Genomic DNA, 15,759 nt, shown 5'->3' on the forward strand with positions numbered 1-15,759 from the left:
ACTCCTTCCTGCCTCTGCTTTCCAGCATTGTGATTAAAGCCACATGATACCATGCCCAGCTTTTCTCTTCTCTATGCATATTCATAAATATTCTCCACCTCCAACCTCTCTCTCTCCCGCCCTGCCCCCAGTGAAATGCTGTCTTGAGAGCTCAATCAGTCTTCTTATCCCCTCCTGCCAAGTTGCTAAAATTGAAGCCATGTACCACGGATGCCCAATACATTCATTTCTCTTAATAAATCTCTATCTAATCCTCACAATTTTGTTTTATTATATAAATAGAAATTTTTATTTTCATTGCCTAAATAGAACATTAAAGCTAAGAAATATTTAGTCATTGTTCCAGGTTAACTGAATAGTGCATGGTGGAGTGAAAATCTTCCCTTCATTTTTACCTCCCAGCCTGTATTCTTCTTTCCACTTCCTTGTATGTCCCCACTTTGATGGTGGGCTCTCATACATCACTATTCTGGGAATTCCCTTTATAAATGATATAAAATGAAATGATTGCAATGGTAGCCACAGCATGGGGTGGAAATGCTATAGAAATAATACAGATAAACTGGGTGTCTGTCATATACATATTCTAACAACTGCTGTGAATAACCATTGCTGTTATTTTTTGTTTTGTTTTGTTTTTTTGTTTTTTTGTTTTTTCAAGACAGGGTTTCTCTGTGTAGCCCTGGCTGTCCTGGAACTCACTCTGTAGACCAGGTTGGCCTCGAACTCAGAAATCCACCTGCCTCTGCCTCCCAAGTGCTGAGATTAAAGGCGTTCGCCACCACCACCCGGCCATTGCTGTTATTTTTATACAAAAACTTGTTTTATATATATTTGATTCCAAAACTGTCATGACATATATATTTATATCATAAATGGATACATTGATTACACATTATACAAAACTGATATGATATCTAAAGAGACAGTAGAGCGTTTTTCTGAAAGCTAACATGAGTTACTTATGCAAGTCAGCAAAACAAGAAAGAGATCTGTGAAAGTGGATTAGCACAAAGTTTTAAAAAGATAAAAATATTGTCTTACTTCTGTCATTAACCAAGATTGGAAATGATAAGCATATGCCTGCCTGGTCAGTAAGGAGACATGAAAGCAAATTCAGTCAGCAGAATTGTATAACTTCTATCAAATGACTAATGGATCAGTAGGTATTTATAGGTTTATACTCTTAAACTGTTGATGTACAAGCATATGCTGTAATAGTGGAGATCATCACAGATACCTTCATGTGGGTCCCAGGGATGGAACTCAGGTCTTCAAGTTTAGCAGCAAGTATGTTAATCCACTGCATCATCTCACCAGCCTTGTAAATAATTTTATACAATCTGTAGCCTTTTAATTTTTTTAAAGTTTTTTTAAAAGATATATTTATTTTATGTATATGAGTATGCTGTAGCTACATGTTGTAAGCCATCATGTGGTTGCTGGGAACTGAACTCAGGACCTCTGATCGCTCTGACCCCACTCATTCTGGCTCCAAGATTTATTTATTATTATATGTAAGTATACTGCAGTTGTCTTTAGACACACCAGAAGAGGGCGTCAGATCTTATTACAGATGGTTGTGAGCCACCATGTGGTTGCTGGGATTTGAACTCTGGACCTTCAGAAGAGCAATCAATGCTCTTAACCGCTGGGCCATCTCTCCAACCCCGCCTTTTAAGTTTAATATCTGTCCTGATAACAGTGGTTAGAGGTCCTGTATTTTAACAGTCTCCATTTTATCTAGTTGCTATCCTTAAAGCCATATGGCATAAGTCTCCAAGTGAACCAAGATCTTATACTGGTAGTTTTTTAAGTTTGCTTCCTCAGCTTTTTTTTTTCCAGAAATACTGGAATAGCATTAGTAATGTTTGTAGCTGTATTAGATGGCTTTATATTTAAGCTGTATGATGCGTCATCCTCTCTGAAGCATGTTGTGAGCCCATACTGTCTTGTGACTTGGGAGACAGGGATGCTGAAAAACTAATGAGCAAAGGAAATATTAAAAATAACAAAACTGAATATTTATTTTAGACTTGTAAGTGCTGTAAATGACCACAGTCTATCAAAACTATAAGGTGATCCCACCACTCATGAGGTTGAGGCAAGAGGTTGTGAGGCCACCCTGACCTTCACAATGTCACAATCCTACCCCACCAATCCTTAGTATCACCAAAATACAATTCCACAGAACAAAAATCATCATCATTCTTTTCTGAATTGTGACATAGTGTAACACAAATCTTCCTTTTTACATTTATTTATTTTCGTCTGTTGGATATAGATTCTTATTATGTATAGCCCAAGCTTCTTCAGCCCTGCGATTCCCCTGCTTCAGATTGAGGATTATAGGAATATAATCTACCAAGGCTGGCTCATGGTTTTTAAAATGTATACTTCAGTTGTATTAAGTATCTTCGCATTGTTCTACAAAAGAGCTTTAGAATGCTTACATTGTGTGAGTCATCATCATACAAATCTCCACTTTTCTTCGTCATGGCCCTTAATAACCATCCTTCCTGGTTCTGAGTTTGACTACTTTAGAGTTTCAGACAAGTAGAGTCATATGATACTTGGCTTTGTTCCCATGTGACTGAATTATTCCATTAACATGTTCTTAAAGATTTATCTATCTTGTAGTTTGTGTCCAAATTACTTTCCTTTTAAAGGCCAAATATTTAACTGTACATATATACTACATTTAGTTTATCCATTCAGCAATGGACATTTGAATTGCTTCTCATTAAATGAACTCTTAATATATTGACTAGCTGCTGGGAAACCTCACACCTAACCAGAGATCTAGGCCACTGATCTGTCATCACATAGACTCTCCTACCTACGTGTCTTGGGAAACAGCTGAAAGCTGACTGACCTCTTGAGCTAGGTTACTTGTCCTGTTGCAGTCTTCTGTGGTGCTCATACCCAACTTTGACTGCTACTTGTCATCTTCGCTACTTTCTGACTGCCATTTTCTTTTCTGGGATCATCTTAGCTTTCTAACTGTACTTCCTGTACCTCCTCGTTATCGTGCAGTCTGTTCTTGATAACAGCTGTTGTGATCCTGTGGAGACATCACAGCAAGCCTTCCGGTGACTTTCTATCAAACTCAAAGTAACTCAGAAGTCCTGACTGTGTCCTGGAAGGCCTCATGTGACCCATGCTTTCTTAGATTCATCTCTTATACCATGTTCTGTTGCTCCCTGTTTATGCCACTGATAACCTGGTTTACTTGTTCACTGAACAGAACAGCTTGAACCTTTGAGTATTTCTGAGTATTTTCTCTATCTGCAGTGTTCTTTTCTTTCCTTCCTTCTTCCCTCCCTCCCTCCTTTCCTTCTTTCTTTCCTTTTTTTTTTTTTTTTTTTTTTTGCCAGAATATGGTGTCAGATCCCCTGGAACTAGAGTGATAGGCAATTGTGAGCCTACTGTTAGGTGTACTACTGCCCGAACCAAGGTCCTTTGCAAGACCCGCAAGCTCTCTTAACAGCTGAGACATCCCTCCAGCCCCTTATTTCTGTTCTTACTCCCTTTACAGCCCAACCATCAGCTGCCTTTTAAATGTTGTATGGCTACATAAAACCTTCCAGTCACTCTAGACCTTGTTTAACATAAAAGTGACCAGGCAGTGGTGGCACACGCCTTTAATCCCAGCACTTGGGAGGCAGAGGCAGGCGGATTTATGAGTTCAAGGCCAGCCTGGTCTACAGAGTGAGTTCCAAGACAGCCAGGGGCTACACAGAGAAACCTGTCATCAAAAAACAAAAAAACAAAAACAAGAAAAAGAAAAGAAAAAAGAAATAGTAGTAGCTCCTATGACCTATGGTCTGTCTAGCCACACGCTCTTGGTTCAGTAATGGTATCAGCTGTAGGTTTCATTTTGGGGAGCGGCCTTAGTGTCAGTCAGAAAGTGGTTGCTTACTCCCATGATGTCCAGGTCACTACTGTACCAGTGGGTGTTTCCTGACAGACCCGTCATTATTGTAAGTGGCAGGACTCATTTCTGGATATGATTGATGATGATTTTTTTTTTTTTTTTGGTCTCTTCTGGTAGCATGCATAGTGTTTGTTAGCACTGTGAAAACTAGAGGATGCAGCTTCCCCCAGCTTGGTTTCCCATATTCTATAACGTTTGTTGGGGAAGTCTACAGGACTTTACTGGCTGCAGTTCCAAAAGAAGTAACTCATTCTTGAGGTTCATGTTTGTTGCCTGGTTACAGGGTAACTCCATTTTAGCTCGTTTAATGTATGTGTTCACATGTATTTTAGGAAGCTTCTGCAGTAGTAGCTCTCCATAGGACTTACTTTTTCAAAGGGTCGTTAGTGTTGTTATTCCTTCCCTACTCCCTCTTCCACCCTCTCCTTTCCTGTCGTCCTCACTTTCTCCCTGTTCCACAGTTTCTTTCTGCCTTTCTGTACTAGATTTTTTCTTAATGATCACCTCTTCAGAAAGGTTTGCCCAGTTATCTCAGTTAACTCCTTAGCTAAGCTAACATTTACAAACTCAAATTATGGTTTTTATTTTTCAGGGCTGATGACTGAACTAAAGTTGTCTTAATTATTAATTTCTTTTACTTATTTGAGTATCTGCATAAGAACAGGAACTTTATTTTTTGAAAGGTAGGCAAGGAGCAAATGTGAAAGGAAAGTTCTTACAGCAAGTAAAAAATTCCAGTGACATAATTGATAAGAAAACAAAATGCCTTTGTTGCTAATAGGGGGAAGGATTTACTGGTCTGGAGAAATGAAAGGCCCTAACCTTAGCTAAGAGAGAAAAGGACGGCGTGGAAGAAAAACCTAAAGTGAGCAGAGGTTGTTTGAGCCGTTTAAGGAAAGAAGCTGTCCCCGTATCATAAAAGTACACAGTAAGGCGCCTGCTTCTGGTGTAGACACTGAAGCAAGCTGTACAGGAGAGCTAGTGAGCATGATTGCAGGCAGTGACTACATGAAACAGATGCACAGCCCTTGACAGGAGCAAGGTGCCAACTGGGGCTTCTTTAACTAGAGAAGAGACTTTTGTGTCTGGTGTCAAGAGGGCAGCCTTGCCCTTCTGGGGGCTAATGTATCCAGGGACTAAGATGAAACTAGTGGTCATTTGCCATTCCAAAGATCCTCTGGCCCTTAAAAGTTAAGCTAAGTGTATCCTGCTTGTATTCTGTAACTGAAGCTAAAACCTGAATGGCAGTGTATTTGTTTTGACTTAGTATTTTTGACTGAGTATTTTCAGCCACTGTTGACCTACTCCTAAAGGGGGAAAAACAGATTCCTTTCAAACTACCAATTATATTCCTAATCACATAGGTTTGATGAAGATAGGCAAGACTAAAATAGTTTTCATGCCTGTTTAACATAGCTATCCTGTAGATCAAAGAATAAATTAGGCTTTCATGTTTCCTTAAGATAAACATTTCTAGCTGGGCAGTGGTGGCACACACCTTTAATCCCAGCACCTGGGAGGCAGAGGCAGGCAGATTTTCGAGTTTGAGGCCAGCCTGGTTTACAGAGTGAGTTCCAGGACAGCCAGGGCTATACAGAGAAACCCTGTCTCAAAAACAAACAAACAAACAAACAAACAAAAACCAACAAAACCACATTTCTTAGCATAGAATCTGTTACACAGAGTGATTCCTCTGAGACTACTGAACAAAGTTCCTGTAGGGACTCAACTTTGAGAACATTTATGGCTCATGAGGGAATCAGTACATCATTACTAACAGGAGCTGGAAGTAGTTGGATCCTGACCTCATGTTTGAGGTTTGAAACTTAAGTGAGGAAATAGCCAGATAAGGAAGTGGCAGAGAGCAAGGATTAGAAGCAGAGTCAGAGACTATGTCTATTTGACAAAATTCTTAACGAATAAGGAATTGCTTTCTTATGGATAAGCAAAGTGGTTTCCTAAACCTACTCCTGGAGAAGATGGTTTGAGCATTGCTGAAATGATTCCTATTTCAGAATATCCTCCATTGTTGGTGGAGCAGTAGTAAGATATCTGTGTTATAGAAGCGCTTTCACAGTGGCTAAGCTCTAGAATCGGCTTACGTATCTGTTAGCAAATGAGGATAAGGAAAATGGGGTGTTATATAATACACAGCAGACTTTTATGTAGCCATAGTAAAGAACTAAATTATGTTATTTGCAGGAAAATGGATGTAAGCGGACATCATCATGTTAAACAGAATAAGCCAGATTAAGACAGTGTAGGTTCTCTCCTATGTGGGATTTTGACTTTTTTTTTTTTTTTTTTAAGACATGAAAGTAAAAAGTAGATTACTAGGGAAGATATAAGGGGCCAGAACGGGGTAATGTAAGAACTTTGGTCATATGGGGGAATGAATACAAGACACATATGTGTGAATGCATTAACAAAACACATAGCTTTGTACAATTAATAAACACTGCTGAAAGGAATGAAAAGGAAAGCAATGGCAGTGTTTGAGAGGCTTCACTAACTTGAAAAATTCTACAAATTAAGTGGCTACCAAGGGAGACCTTGTTCCCCAAGACAAAACACAGGAAATGCTGTCAAACAGTGTCACATGTTCCAGAGACATTTTTTTTGGTGAATCAACCATCACAGATTTCATATTTAAAAGTTGCCACTAGCCAGGCAGTGGTGGCGCACACCTTTAATCACAGCACTTGGGAGGCAGAGACAGGTGGATTTCTGAGTTCGAGTCAGCCTGGTCTACAAAGTGAGTTCCAGGACAGCCAGGGCTATACAGAGAAACCCTGTCTCGAACAACAACAACAAAAAAGTTGCCATCACCCTCCACCCAGCCTTAAGTGTGTATTCTGCTAAATGGCAGCCATCAACACTGAGGCAAGATCTTCACCAGTGAAGGAATTGTAGCTCAGATGATCGTGAGCATTCTCTAGCAATAGAGTATTTTGTAGTCGAGTTTTATATATCTTTTAGGGACCAATATAATGTGACTGTACACTTCATAAAAACTACAGTGTTCTATAAATACAGGTTGCATATGCACTAGGGAACCAAAAACTACAAATTATATGACTTACTTATCACTGTGGCCTGGAATGAACCTCGTGATGTTTCTGTTCTCAAGTATGAGTATTAGATTAGGTAAAGACATTCTCAAGAGAACAATAAAAAGAATTATTTTATAGGCAATAGTAAATTAGTAAGGATCCTCATAAAAATATCTATAAGCCCCACCCACAAACATTTTTCTCTCTGCTTCCAAAGGTGTGTGATAGATTGAATCTGTTTTTAGATTTCTAAATTTTTTCATTTTTCATAAAATATATTTTAATCCCATTCTCTCCTCTCACCCACGTTCTCCCAAGATCTTCCTCACCTCTCTACCTATCCATGTCATTTCTACCTCCCTCCTCCCATCCTTTCCTCTCTCAAAAACAAACATACAAGAAAAACCCTCAAAAGACAAAAAGTGCAAAAGCAAAAGAGCACAAACAAAAAACAAAACAAAACATGGGATCTGATTTGTGCTGGGCATGAGGCCTGCCCAGGAGTTTGGTTGATCTGTCCATTGTCACTCCTGGCATGTGTCAGTTGCAGATAGCGGTTTGGTTAGAGGTGAGACTTTGTGGATACTTTCCCCTCACAGTACTGAAATTTTGTCAGGCTGAATTTGTGCAGGCCTTGTGCATGCTTTTATTCAGACGAAAAGATGCATTTTTTTTAAAAAAGCTAAAGAAACACTTGCTAATATGTAGGCCCAGTTTCTCTTTTCAAAATCAAATCAAGGAAGAAAACTCTCTGAAAATACAACTAAAATATTAATCATTTAAAACTTTGATTGTAGAAATAAGGTATCTACATTATATCTTGTTGACACTGTATACTGACAGGGATACTGTAATACTTATAAGAAACCAGAATTTGTTAAGAGCTCCTTTTTATTCCTTTTGTCCTGGAGCTCTTTTTTATTATTGCTTACTGAAGTAGTGGAGGTTCAAACTCACTCTACCACTAGCTGTGTCCTACCTCTGGGGCCTTTCCTTTACAGTGTTACATTTACTTACATATAACATATATGTGAAGCATGGTGAATATTACTTTCATTTTGTGTAAAATATTAGTAACATATTTAAAATAAAATATTTACCACTGGCCAAAAAGAAAAAAAAAAACAAAACACTGCTACTTTTGTATAGCTTCTTGCTGACAGAATAATTGGAGAAAATATAAAACTTCAATTAGTAAATTATAATTTTAATTAATTTAAATTAGTAAAATTCATTGTTCACAGACCATGGTTTAAATTTATTTTCATTCCTTTAGATACTTGAAGAAACAGGATGCAATTCACAGCATCTCAAGAGACTTAGTTTTTGAGGAAAGTAGAGCTTAGGACCGTTTCCATATTTAGCCCTTAATGCTTTTTGAGGTCTTAAAATAAGTAAGTGGTTGGTGTTAAGTGATGGTTGTCGGTCCCTCCTACATTAGGCATTTGGCTTGTTGTCACCACTTTCAGGTTATTGATGAAACAGGTTTTTATCAAAGCTGCTTAGTCACTAGATGCTTAGGTCACATTACAGGATTCTGATGGTAAGAAATGCTCTGCTCGTGTCGTGCCTTTGAGTTGCTGCAGAAAATGTAACTCATGGCACAGGCCCTGAAGGGTTACACTCCTGCTTTATGAACTACTGCTGCCTGTCTGACCTGCACGATGATTTTTATTTACTTTTTATTGTGGTAATGTATATAGGACACACAGTTTCCTGCTTTAGTCAGTTTTTAAGTGTGTATTTCTTGGCAGTTGTTATTGTAGTGCTTCCTGCCCTTAATCCTAAATTTCCTGAATTTCACATCATCCAAACAGAACCTCTGGTCAGTTAGCAATAATACCCATCCTTCATTCAGCCAGTCCTGTTAGACACTCATCTTTCTGTCTGTAACTTTGCTTGTGACCAATATTCTGCATAAATATAATTATATAATAGGTGTTCTTTGTCTGCCTTTTTCCATTAGCATATTGTTTTCAAGTTTCATCTGTGTTTTACAGAGCATGGGTCAGAATTCCATTCTTTTTATGGAAATAATGCTGCAGCCTATGTGGGCACCACATTTCATTCGCTCCTCCATCTGCAGAGGACAGCTTGGACTGTTTTTGCCTTTTACTTTTATGAACAATAGCACTGGAAACTTGGTTACATATATATCTGAGTCTCCACTTTCAGGAGTTTTGGGGGATAGATGTGGAATTGCTGGATCATATAACTCCAGTGTTTAGTGTATAGAAGAATGTGATCATTGTTTTACAAGTAGTTCATTCTGTTTTGTTTTGTTTTTTTGTTTTTTACTTTTGGTAATATTCTTTTTTTTTTTTTTTTTTTAAGTTTTTGCTTATTACCTTGTTTGACTTTCATTGCTTGAGTTTTAAATAAATGTTTCTTTTGGTCATTCATTTTTTTTTTTTTCTATCCTTTTCAATTGTTTGTTTTTCAGACCCGAGTCAGAACTCCATCACAGGGGAACACAGCCAGCTGTTAGGTATAGTATTGCTCTGGGAAGTATCTCTGTAAAGTTACCTCCCTCGTTATCCCTGCAGACAGTACCTACTCCCCTCTATTGCTACTTTGATTCTTTCGTTTTGCTCTTTACCCCTCAAGCCTTTCACTGCTTATTTACAATTTGGTAAGCTATATGAAGGTACTTTTGTAATTATTAAAATCAATAATCAGTAAAATTTTTAATTACATTTTAAAAGGTAATTTTACATAATCTATAGCTAAAAAAAAAAAAAAAAATCTTAAGAACTTCTTTTTCCAGGATAGTATTGAAAAGGAGACATTATCTTCCACACATGTGCTGTGGCAGGTTTGCCCACAGGCACATCATATATACACAAGAATTATTTAAAAGTTAGATTAAAGTGGGTCAAGAGATAGTTAATCAAGTACAGGTGCTCGTCCCAAAACTGGTGACCCGAGTTTGGTCCCCAGGACCCTTGCACATGGAAAGGAGAGAACCAACTCCACAAAGTGTCCTCTACCCTCTACACTTACACTGTGGCACATGCACACACATCCTGTTATGAACATGTACAATACAATTACGATCATAATATTATGTAATATCTTAGACTGTACAGATAGTCTTCTCTTTTTTTATGTTGGTGTTGGATCACATTTTAATTGCTGGAAGCCATTCAGTTTCTGTGAGATGCTCACCAGGTGAAGCAGTTCCCTGACAACTTGAGTTTGAGTCCTGGGACCCACATAGTAGGAGGAGAGAACCAACTCTTATCAGGTTCCTCTGGCCTTCACAGCACACTGCAACATGTATGCATGCACCCGCCATCACCCCACACACAAATAAGATATAATAATAATGTAGTTACTTCATAGACAACATGCCTTTAATAACCCATAAAATTGATAGTCCAGTTTCTTACTTATGAAACAAGTTATAGAAGTGAATTGATTTCCTCTAGGTATTATTTATTGTAGGGAAATTGTAATTTGACATGAAAAGCTCTCAGAACTTGAAGATTTCAAAACAATACTTGCAACTTGGACTCCTTTCCACAAACACTGCAGTGAGGCATCCAAGCATCACTAAAGATCAGTATTAAAAAAGCAAATTCTTGAAAGGGTCTCTTCTCCCCAACACCTCAGCTCTACTTCCTCAGGTACTAAATTCTAGAAAATTTTACTTATAAATGTTCATGTTCTATATTACTTTTTCCCTTTATATCAGTGGCATTGTATAGTGGCATTGTATCATTCGAATGGCCTTTTGAGGCATCATGTTTCGTCGTGGGTATCCTATCAGTGCACAGGGATCTCTTCATCCTTTATGTAGAGTGCAGTGGGACTTGGTTGTCACTGCAGTTTTACTCAGCCACTTCCTCTCTTCATGAGCATTTAGGTTATTTCTAGAACACTAATTAAAGAAAGAATTACGTTGAAAGGCATGTAGATGGCTCAGCTGCTTAAGAGTAGTAGCTGCTCTTTCTCAGGACCTGGGTCCAATTCCAAGCTCCACATGGCAGCTTACAACCATTTGTAACTGCACTTCCAGGGCAACCAGTGTCGTCTTCTGGCCTATCTAAGCACTGTATGCATGTGGCAGAATACCCATACCCATACAGTTTTTAAAAAGAAGTTATGTTGCAGTGAGAATCTTGTACTTGAATCTGTGCAGTCACAGTTGTCATACATTTGTATGCAGCTTTTTTCAGAGAGTTTATGCGTTTTCAACAGGTCACCATAAACTCCCACCAATCTGGGTATGGAGGAATGCTTGCCACTCGGTTATCAAAAACTGATGCGACTTTTAAAGTTTTATTGTTTATTTATTTACTTTCTTACTTATTTAATGTAGGGAATGACACGCATGGCATAGCATGTGTGTGGAGGTCAGAGGACAGCTTTCAGGCATTGGTTCTCTCCTACCATATGTGTTGTGGATATTGAACTCAAATTGTCAGGCAACTGACTTTACCTGCTGAGCCAGCTCTTCGGCCCAAACTGATATTATCAATCTATGTTTTTTATATTTACTAACAGGTAAAATGTCATTTCTTGTTTGTATTATACTTCTTTAGTTATGGGTGAGAATATGAAATTTATTGTATGTTAATAATGTTGTATGGTGGTATGCATGTCTAGGTTTGTATACTGCTGAGCTCTTAGCTGTTAGAGTACATATAGTAGCAGCTGAGGAACAATGTGCTATCAGAAAGTTCACAGTAGGGAAAGAACTTGATATGCCTTGTTTGCTTACAGAAAAAGCTCCAGAGTATTGAAGAAACTGGACATGCATGCTCGGTCTCTGTCTGTCTCATGGTAGCACATTCCTGTAATCCCAACATGTGGGAAACACAGGCAAGAAGATCAAGATTACAAGGCCAGCCTGGGCTACATTAGACTTTGTCTCAATCTTTTTTTTTTCTTCTAAATTATGAAATTATCAAAAGTCTAAGACTACTTTGTTATCTGACCAGGAATATTTGTACAGTGGAGGTAGGCGAAGGGTAAGAATCTATACAGTTCACACATTACCAGACAGCATTGAAGTAGACAGAGACTGTATTTTGTATATTTTTTTTTTTTTTTACAATTACCCCACCTTTCAGGACTAGGGGTGTAATTCAGTGATACAGTACTAACTTGGCAAACACCACACCCTGGGCTCAATCCCAGCACCTCAATAAACAAATCCCAGCACCTCCAAAGCCAAACTCCCAGCACCACTAAGGAGCCCCCCCCCAGGTCTTTCTAAGAAGCTCCTGTGTGTAGGCTCACCTGCAGGGAACACTGGCTCAACTGTCTTGCCTGCTAAATTCACTTTATAATAACATCTTTCAGACTTTCTCTGCCAAATGGGATTTAAAACAGCATCTTCAGACCTGCTAAGTGCTGCCCCTGCCAACAGGCTGCAGTTATTTTAATGTATTTACTGTTCCCACTGACTCATCTGCTCTCTTGCAAAACTCAGGGTCAGGCTGAGGTGATGTATGGGAGGTGAAACTTGGATAGTGTATCCAAGTCTGTACTTAACAATTTGCAAACTTTTCCCTATGTGCGTATGTATATAATTATCGATTTAAAAAATTTTAGAAAGCAAGCAAACAAACATCAGTGAGCTGTGGCAGATTTTCATAAAAATGAGAGGATAAAAACATCCAGTCTTGTACAATCTTTTTTTCATAGTATAGGAAACCAAATAAATTAATTAATTTGAATCTTTCATAAGCTTGATACCAAAACTTAACAGTAGCAAGATGAGAAAAGCCTAAACAAAGTATTTGTAATCTGAATCACACAGTATTTTTTTTTTTTTTTTTTTTTTTTTTTTTTTTTTTTTTTTTTTTTTTGGTTTTTTTTTTTTTGGTTTTTCGAGACAGAGTTTCTCTGTGTAGCCCTGTCTGTCCTGGAACTCACTCTGTAGACCAGGCTGGCCTTGAACTCAGAAATCTGCCTGCCTCTGCCTCCCAAGTGCTGGGATTAAAGGTGTGTGCCACCACTGCCCGGTTCAGTATTTTTATTTTAATCTAAATATAAAAGTTCATCACTCTTTTGAGAATGTCATGCATGCAGTATATTTTGATTATATTCACCCTGCTCCTCTCCTAGACTCCTCCTCCCAGATCCAACCTCTTTCCCCAGTTGCTCTAAACTTCCTGTCTGTTTTTTGGGTTGTTTTTTTGTTTTGTTTTGTTTTGTTTATTTTACAGCCCACTGAGTTTAGTTCATGATGTTCACATACTCATGGATATTGAGCCATCCATTGGAGTGTATAAGACCTACCAGAGGCCATAAACTTTGAGAAAAGGGACTCTCCCTTCCCCAGAAGCCTGTCAATAGCTGTCCAGCAAGGGGATGGGACTTCACCTTTCCCTTCCATGCCGGATTAGTCTTGTGTAGTCTTCTTACAGGTAGAAGTTTTAAGATTATCTCCACAGGCTGTAGCGTGGCTCAGTGTTAGAGTGTTTATCTACCATATATAAGGCCCTGGGTTCAATCCCCAGTGTCTCAAAAATAAATAACATTAGCAATCAACTTGTTAAAAATACATGACAGGCTTTATATCAAAAAATGAATTTATGTCCCTGTCATGGTGGTTCATATCTATCATCCCAGTACTTAAGAAAATGAACCATGAGGAACATGAACTTTAGGCTAGGTTGAGCTACGTAAACCCTATGTCAAAAATATATGTATAAAAGTATGTGCTTCTTGTATTAGTATTTAAGAAGTATATAATTATCTTAATATAAGTAGATGGGGCATTTAATAGGAAATTAAAAACTAATTGTCCATGCCTGGAGTGCTCTTACATGCCCACTCATTGATTTCTTGATGAGGGCAATAACTGACTGTTTTATATTTAACTGTACCAGTTGACAGCCAAGTAGTAGATTTAAAAGAATTTCTCTCGTTTGAAATATATGTGACCTATGAAGAATAACAGAATGAAAATATCACATTTTACCCCTCATAAGATAATGGATCTAGGCCTTAATCATCAATGCTCGTTAATATCTCAGAAAGAAAGATAACCAAAGTAAAGGATCCCAGTGCAGTTATGCAGCAATTTTTCTCTCCCCTTAAAATAACAAATGTGATGTGCTTAAGCCAATTCAGCTGTCAGCCAGTTCATAGGAACTACAGGAAACAGAACACAGCATCACATTGATGACATCATCAAAACCCAATCCCTCAGAAATCCTAGGATACTTGAAGAGGAAGAAAGCAGGCTATAGCTTGGAGAAACAGAGCAGTCAGTCGTAATGTGCTCTACCTGACTGCAGACTCAACATAGACCAAAAGCATCACTTGTGGGGCTTCAGTATATAACTCAGTGTTGTCTTGCTTACCCAGAATGCATGAGTGCCAAGGTTCTGTCCTCATCACTGAAGAAATAAACAAGCAAACAAGCCAACCTGCAAGCCCTCATTCACGCCCCTTTCAGAAAAAGTTAAAAGAGGAAAAAAACCCCAATTTTTAGCTTTTCCATTCTTATTAGTTCAAACCTATATTTCTCAGGATATTTAACATACGTCTACTTCCAACATACTTCTCAGAAAATCTCATATTTTTCCAGCTTTTTATTCACTTGAGAACAGTAACCTTTTTACAGCATTTGAGACAATGTTTCCTGTTGTAGTAGGTGTGGTTCAAACAGATATATGTCAGAGGAAATTAAGTACTCTTAATGTTCCATCTCTGTCTAGATCAGGACAGCAAAGACCATCTGACAGGGCCAGAAGGCTAAAGAATTAGTTTTTCAATTTATCTTGGTTCCAAAATACGGTGTTACTGCTAATTGACAAGAAGCAACATTGTAGAAATTGAACCAAACAATAAAGATCTTTAAACAAGATATTGGGTATATACTTTTTCTGATTACAGAGAAGAGAGAGTGTAGCTTAGTGAAGGTGTGCTCAGTGCCCTGGGTTCAGTTCATAGCATACACAGAAAGGAACAACAAAAACAAGTTATAGGACATAAATGCTTCACAAAAAGTAGAACAAAATTTTCAGAAGAAACAGGTTCTGTCAGTTTTCTTCACTGTGCTGTGAGACACAGCAGCTTTCTCATGGTATCCATGCTGTCTGAGTCATAAATGAGAGGGAAGAAACATGGCAGTGATGGTGAAATGCTGAAGTCAGGTCATTGCCATGGCCAGTGGGTGTCTTACAAAATGATCTTATGGTTCAGTATGATCCTTTCTTTTTAAAGATCTGTGTGTGTGTTGTGGGGGTGGGAGGAGTATCTGTATCAGTTTATATGTACCTCACATCTGTGCCTGGTCCCATAGAGGTCAGGAGAGGGCATCTAGTCCCCTAGAACTGGACTTAGAATTGTGAGCTGTTTGATGAGGTTACTGAGAACTGAACTAGACCCTCCCCGAGAGTAGTAGGTGCTGTTACCTGCCAAGGCATCTCTACAGCCCCAGAATTCTTGTATAACTTTCCAGGGTCCTGGAATATATGCTTGGTTCTGAGTTCATGACAAAAAAAGGTTTTTACTTGGAATATCTAGAAATTCCATTGTGTCTGACATTTCTGTGTAACCCAGACTACAGAAGCCTATACTGTGACTGGCTCCCAGCCACCATGTTCTAGCTGAGAAGTGACCCAAGCCTTTCAGTAAAGTTCCTTCTAGTTTCATGGTTTCTATATAACCAAAACATGAATTGTGGTCCTCTCTCTGGAAAGCCTCTGCCTTTCATGACTGAGCTGGGTCAGGATCGATGAGGACAACTAGGTCTTGGAAGGGTCAGGATCAATGAGGACAACTAGGTCTTGGAAGGGTCAGGAT

The 15,759-nt window shown here is 38.5% G+C and overlaps 1 protein-coding gene across 4 annotated transcripts in view; it reads left to right on the forward strand.

Annotated features, from left to right (window-relative positions):
* Slc12a6 (solute carrier family 12 member 6) overlaps positions 1-15,759 on the forward strand; it is a 90,276-nt gene that overhangs the window by 37,238 nt on the left and 37,279 nt on the right. For 2 of the 4 annotated variants that reach the window (XM_031371341.1, XM_031371343.1), the window contains exon 2: positions 9,434-9,478. The exons of the other annotated variants lie outside the window; for them this stretch is intronic. In XM_031371341.1, coding sequence (XP_031227201.1) covers positions 9,434-9,478 — 45 coding nt within the window. The remainder of the gene's footprint in view (positions 1-9,433; positions 9,479-15,759) is intronic. 4 annotated transcript variants of the gene reach the window in all.

The sequence above is a fragment of the Mastomys coucha genome, unplaced genomic scaffold, assembly GCF_008632895.1.
Source record: "Mastomys coucha isolate ucsf_1 unplaced genomic scaffold, UCSF_Mcou_1 pScaffold15, whole genome shotgun sequence".
NCBI classification, from domain to species: Eukaryota; Metazoa; Chordata; class Mammalia; order Rodentia; family Muridae; genus Mastomys; species Mastomys coucha.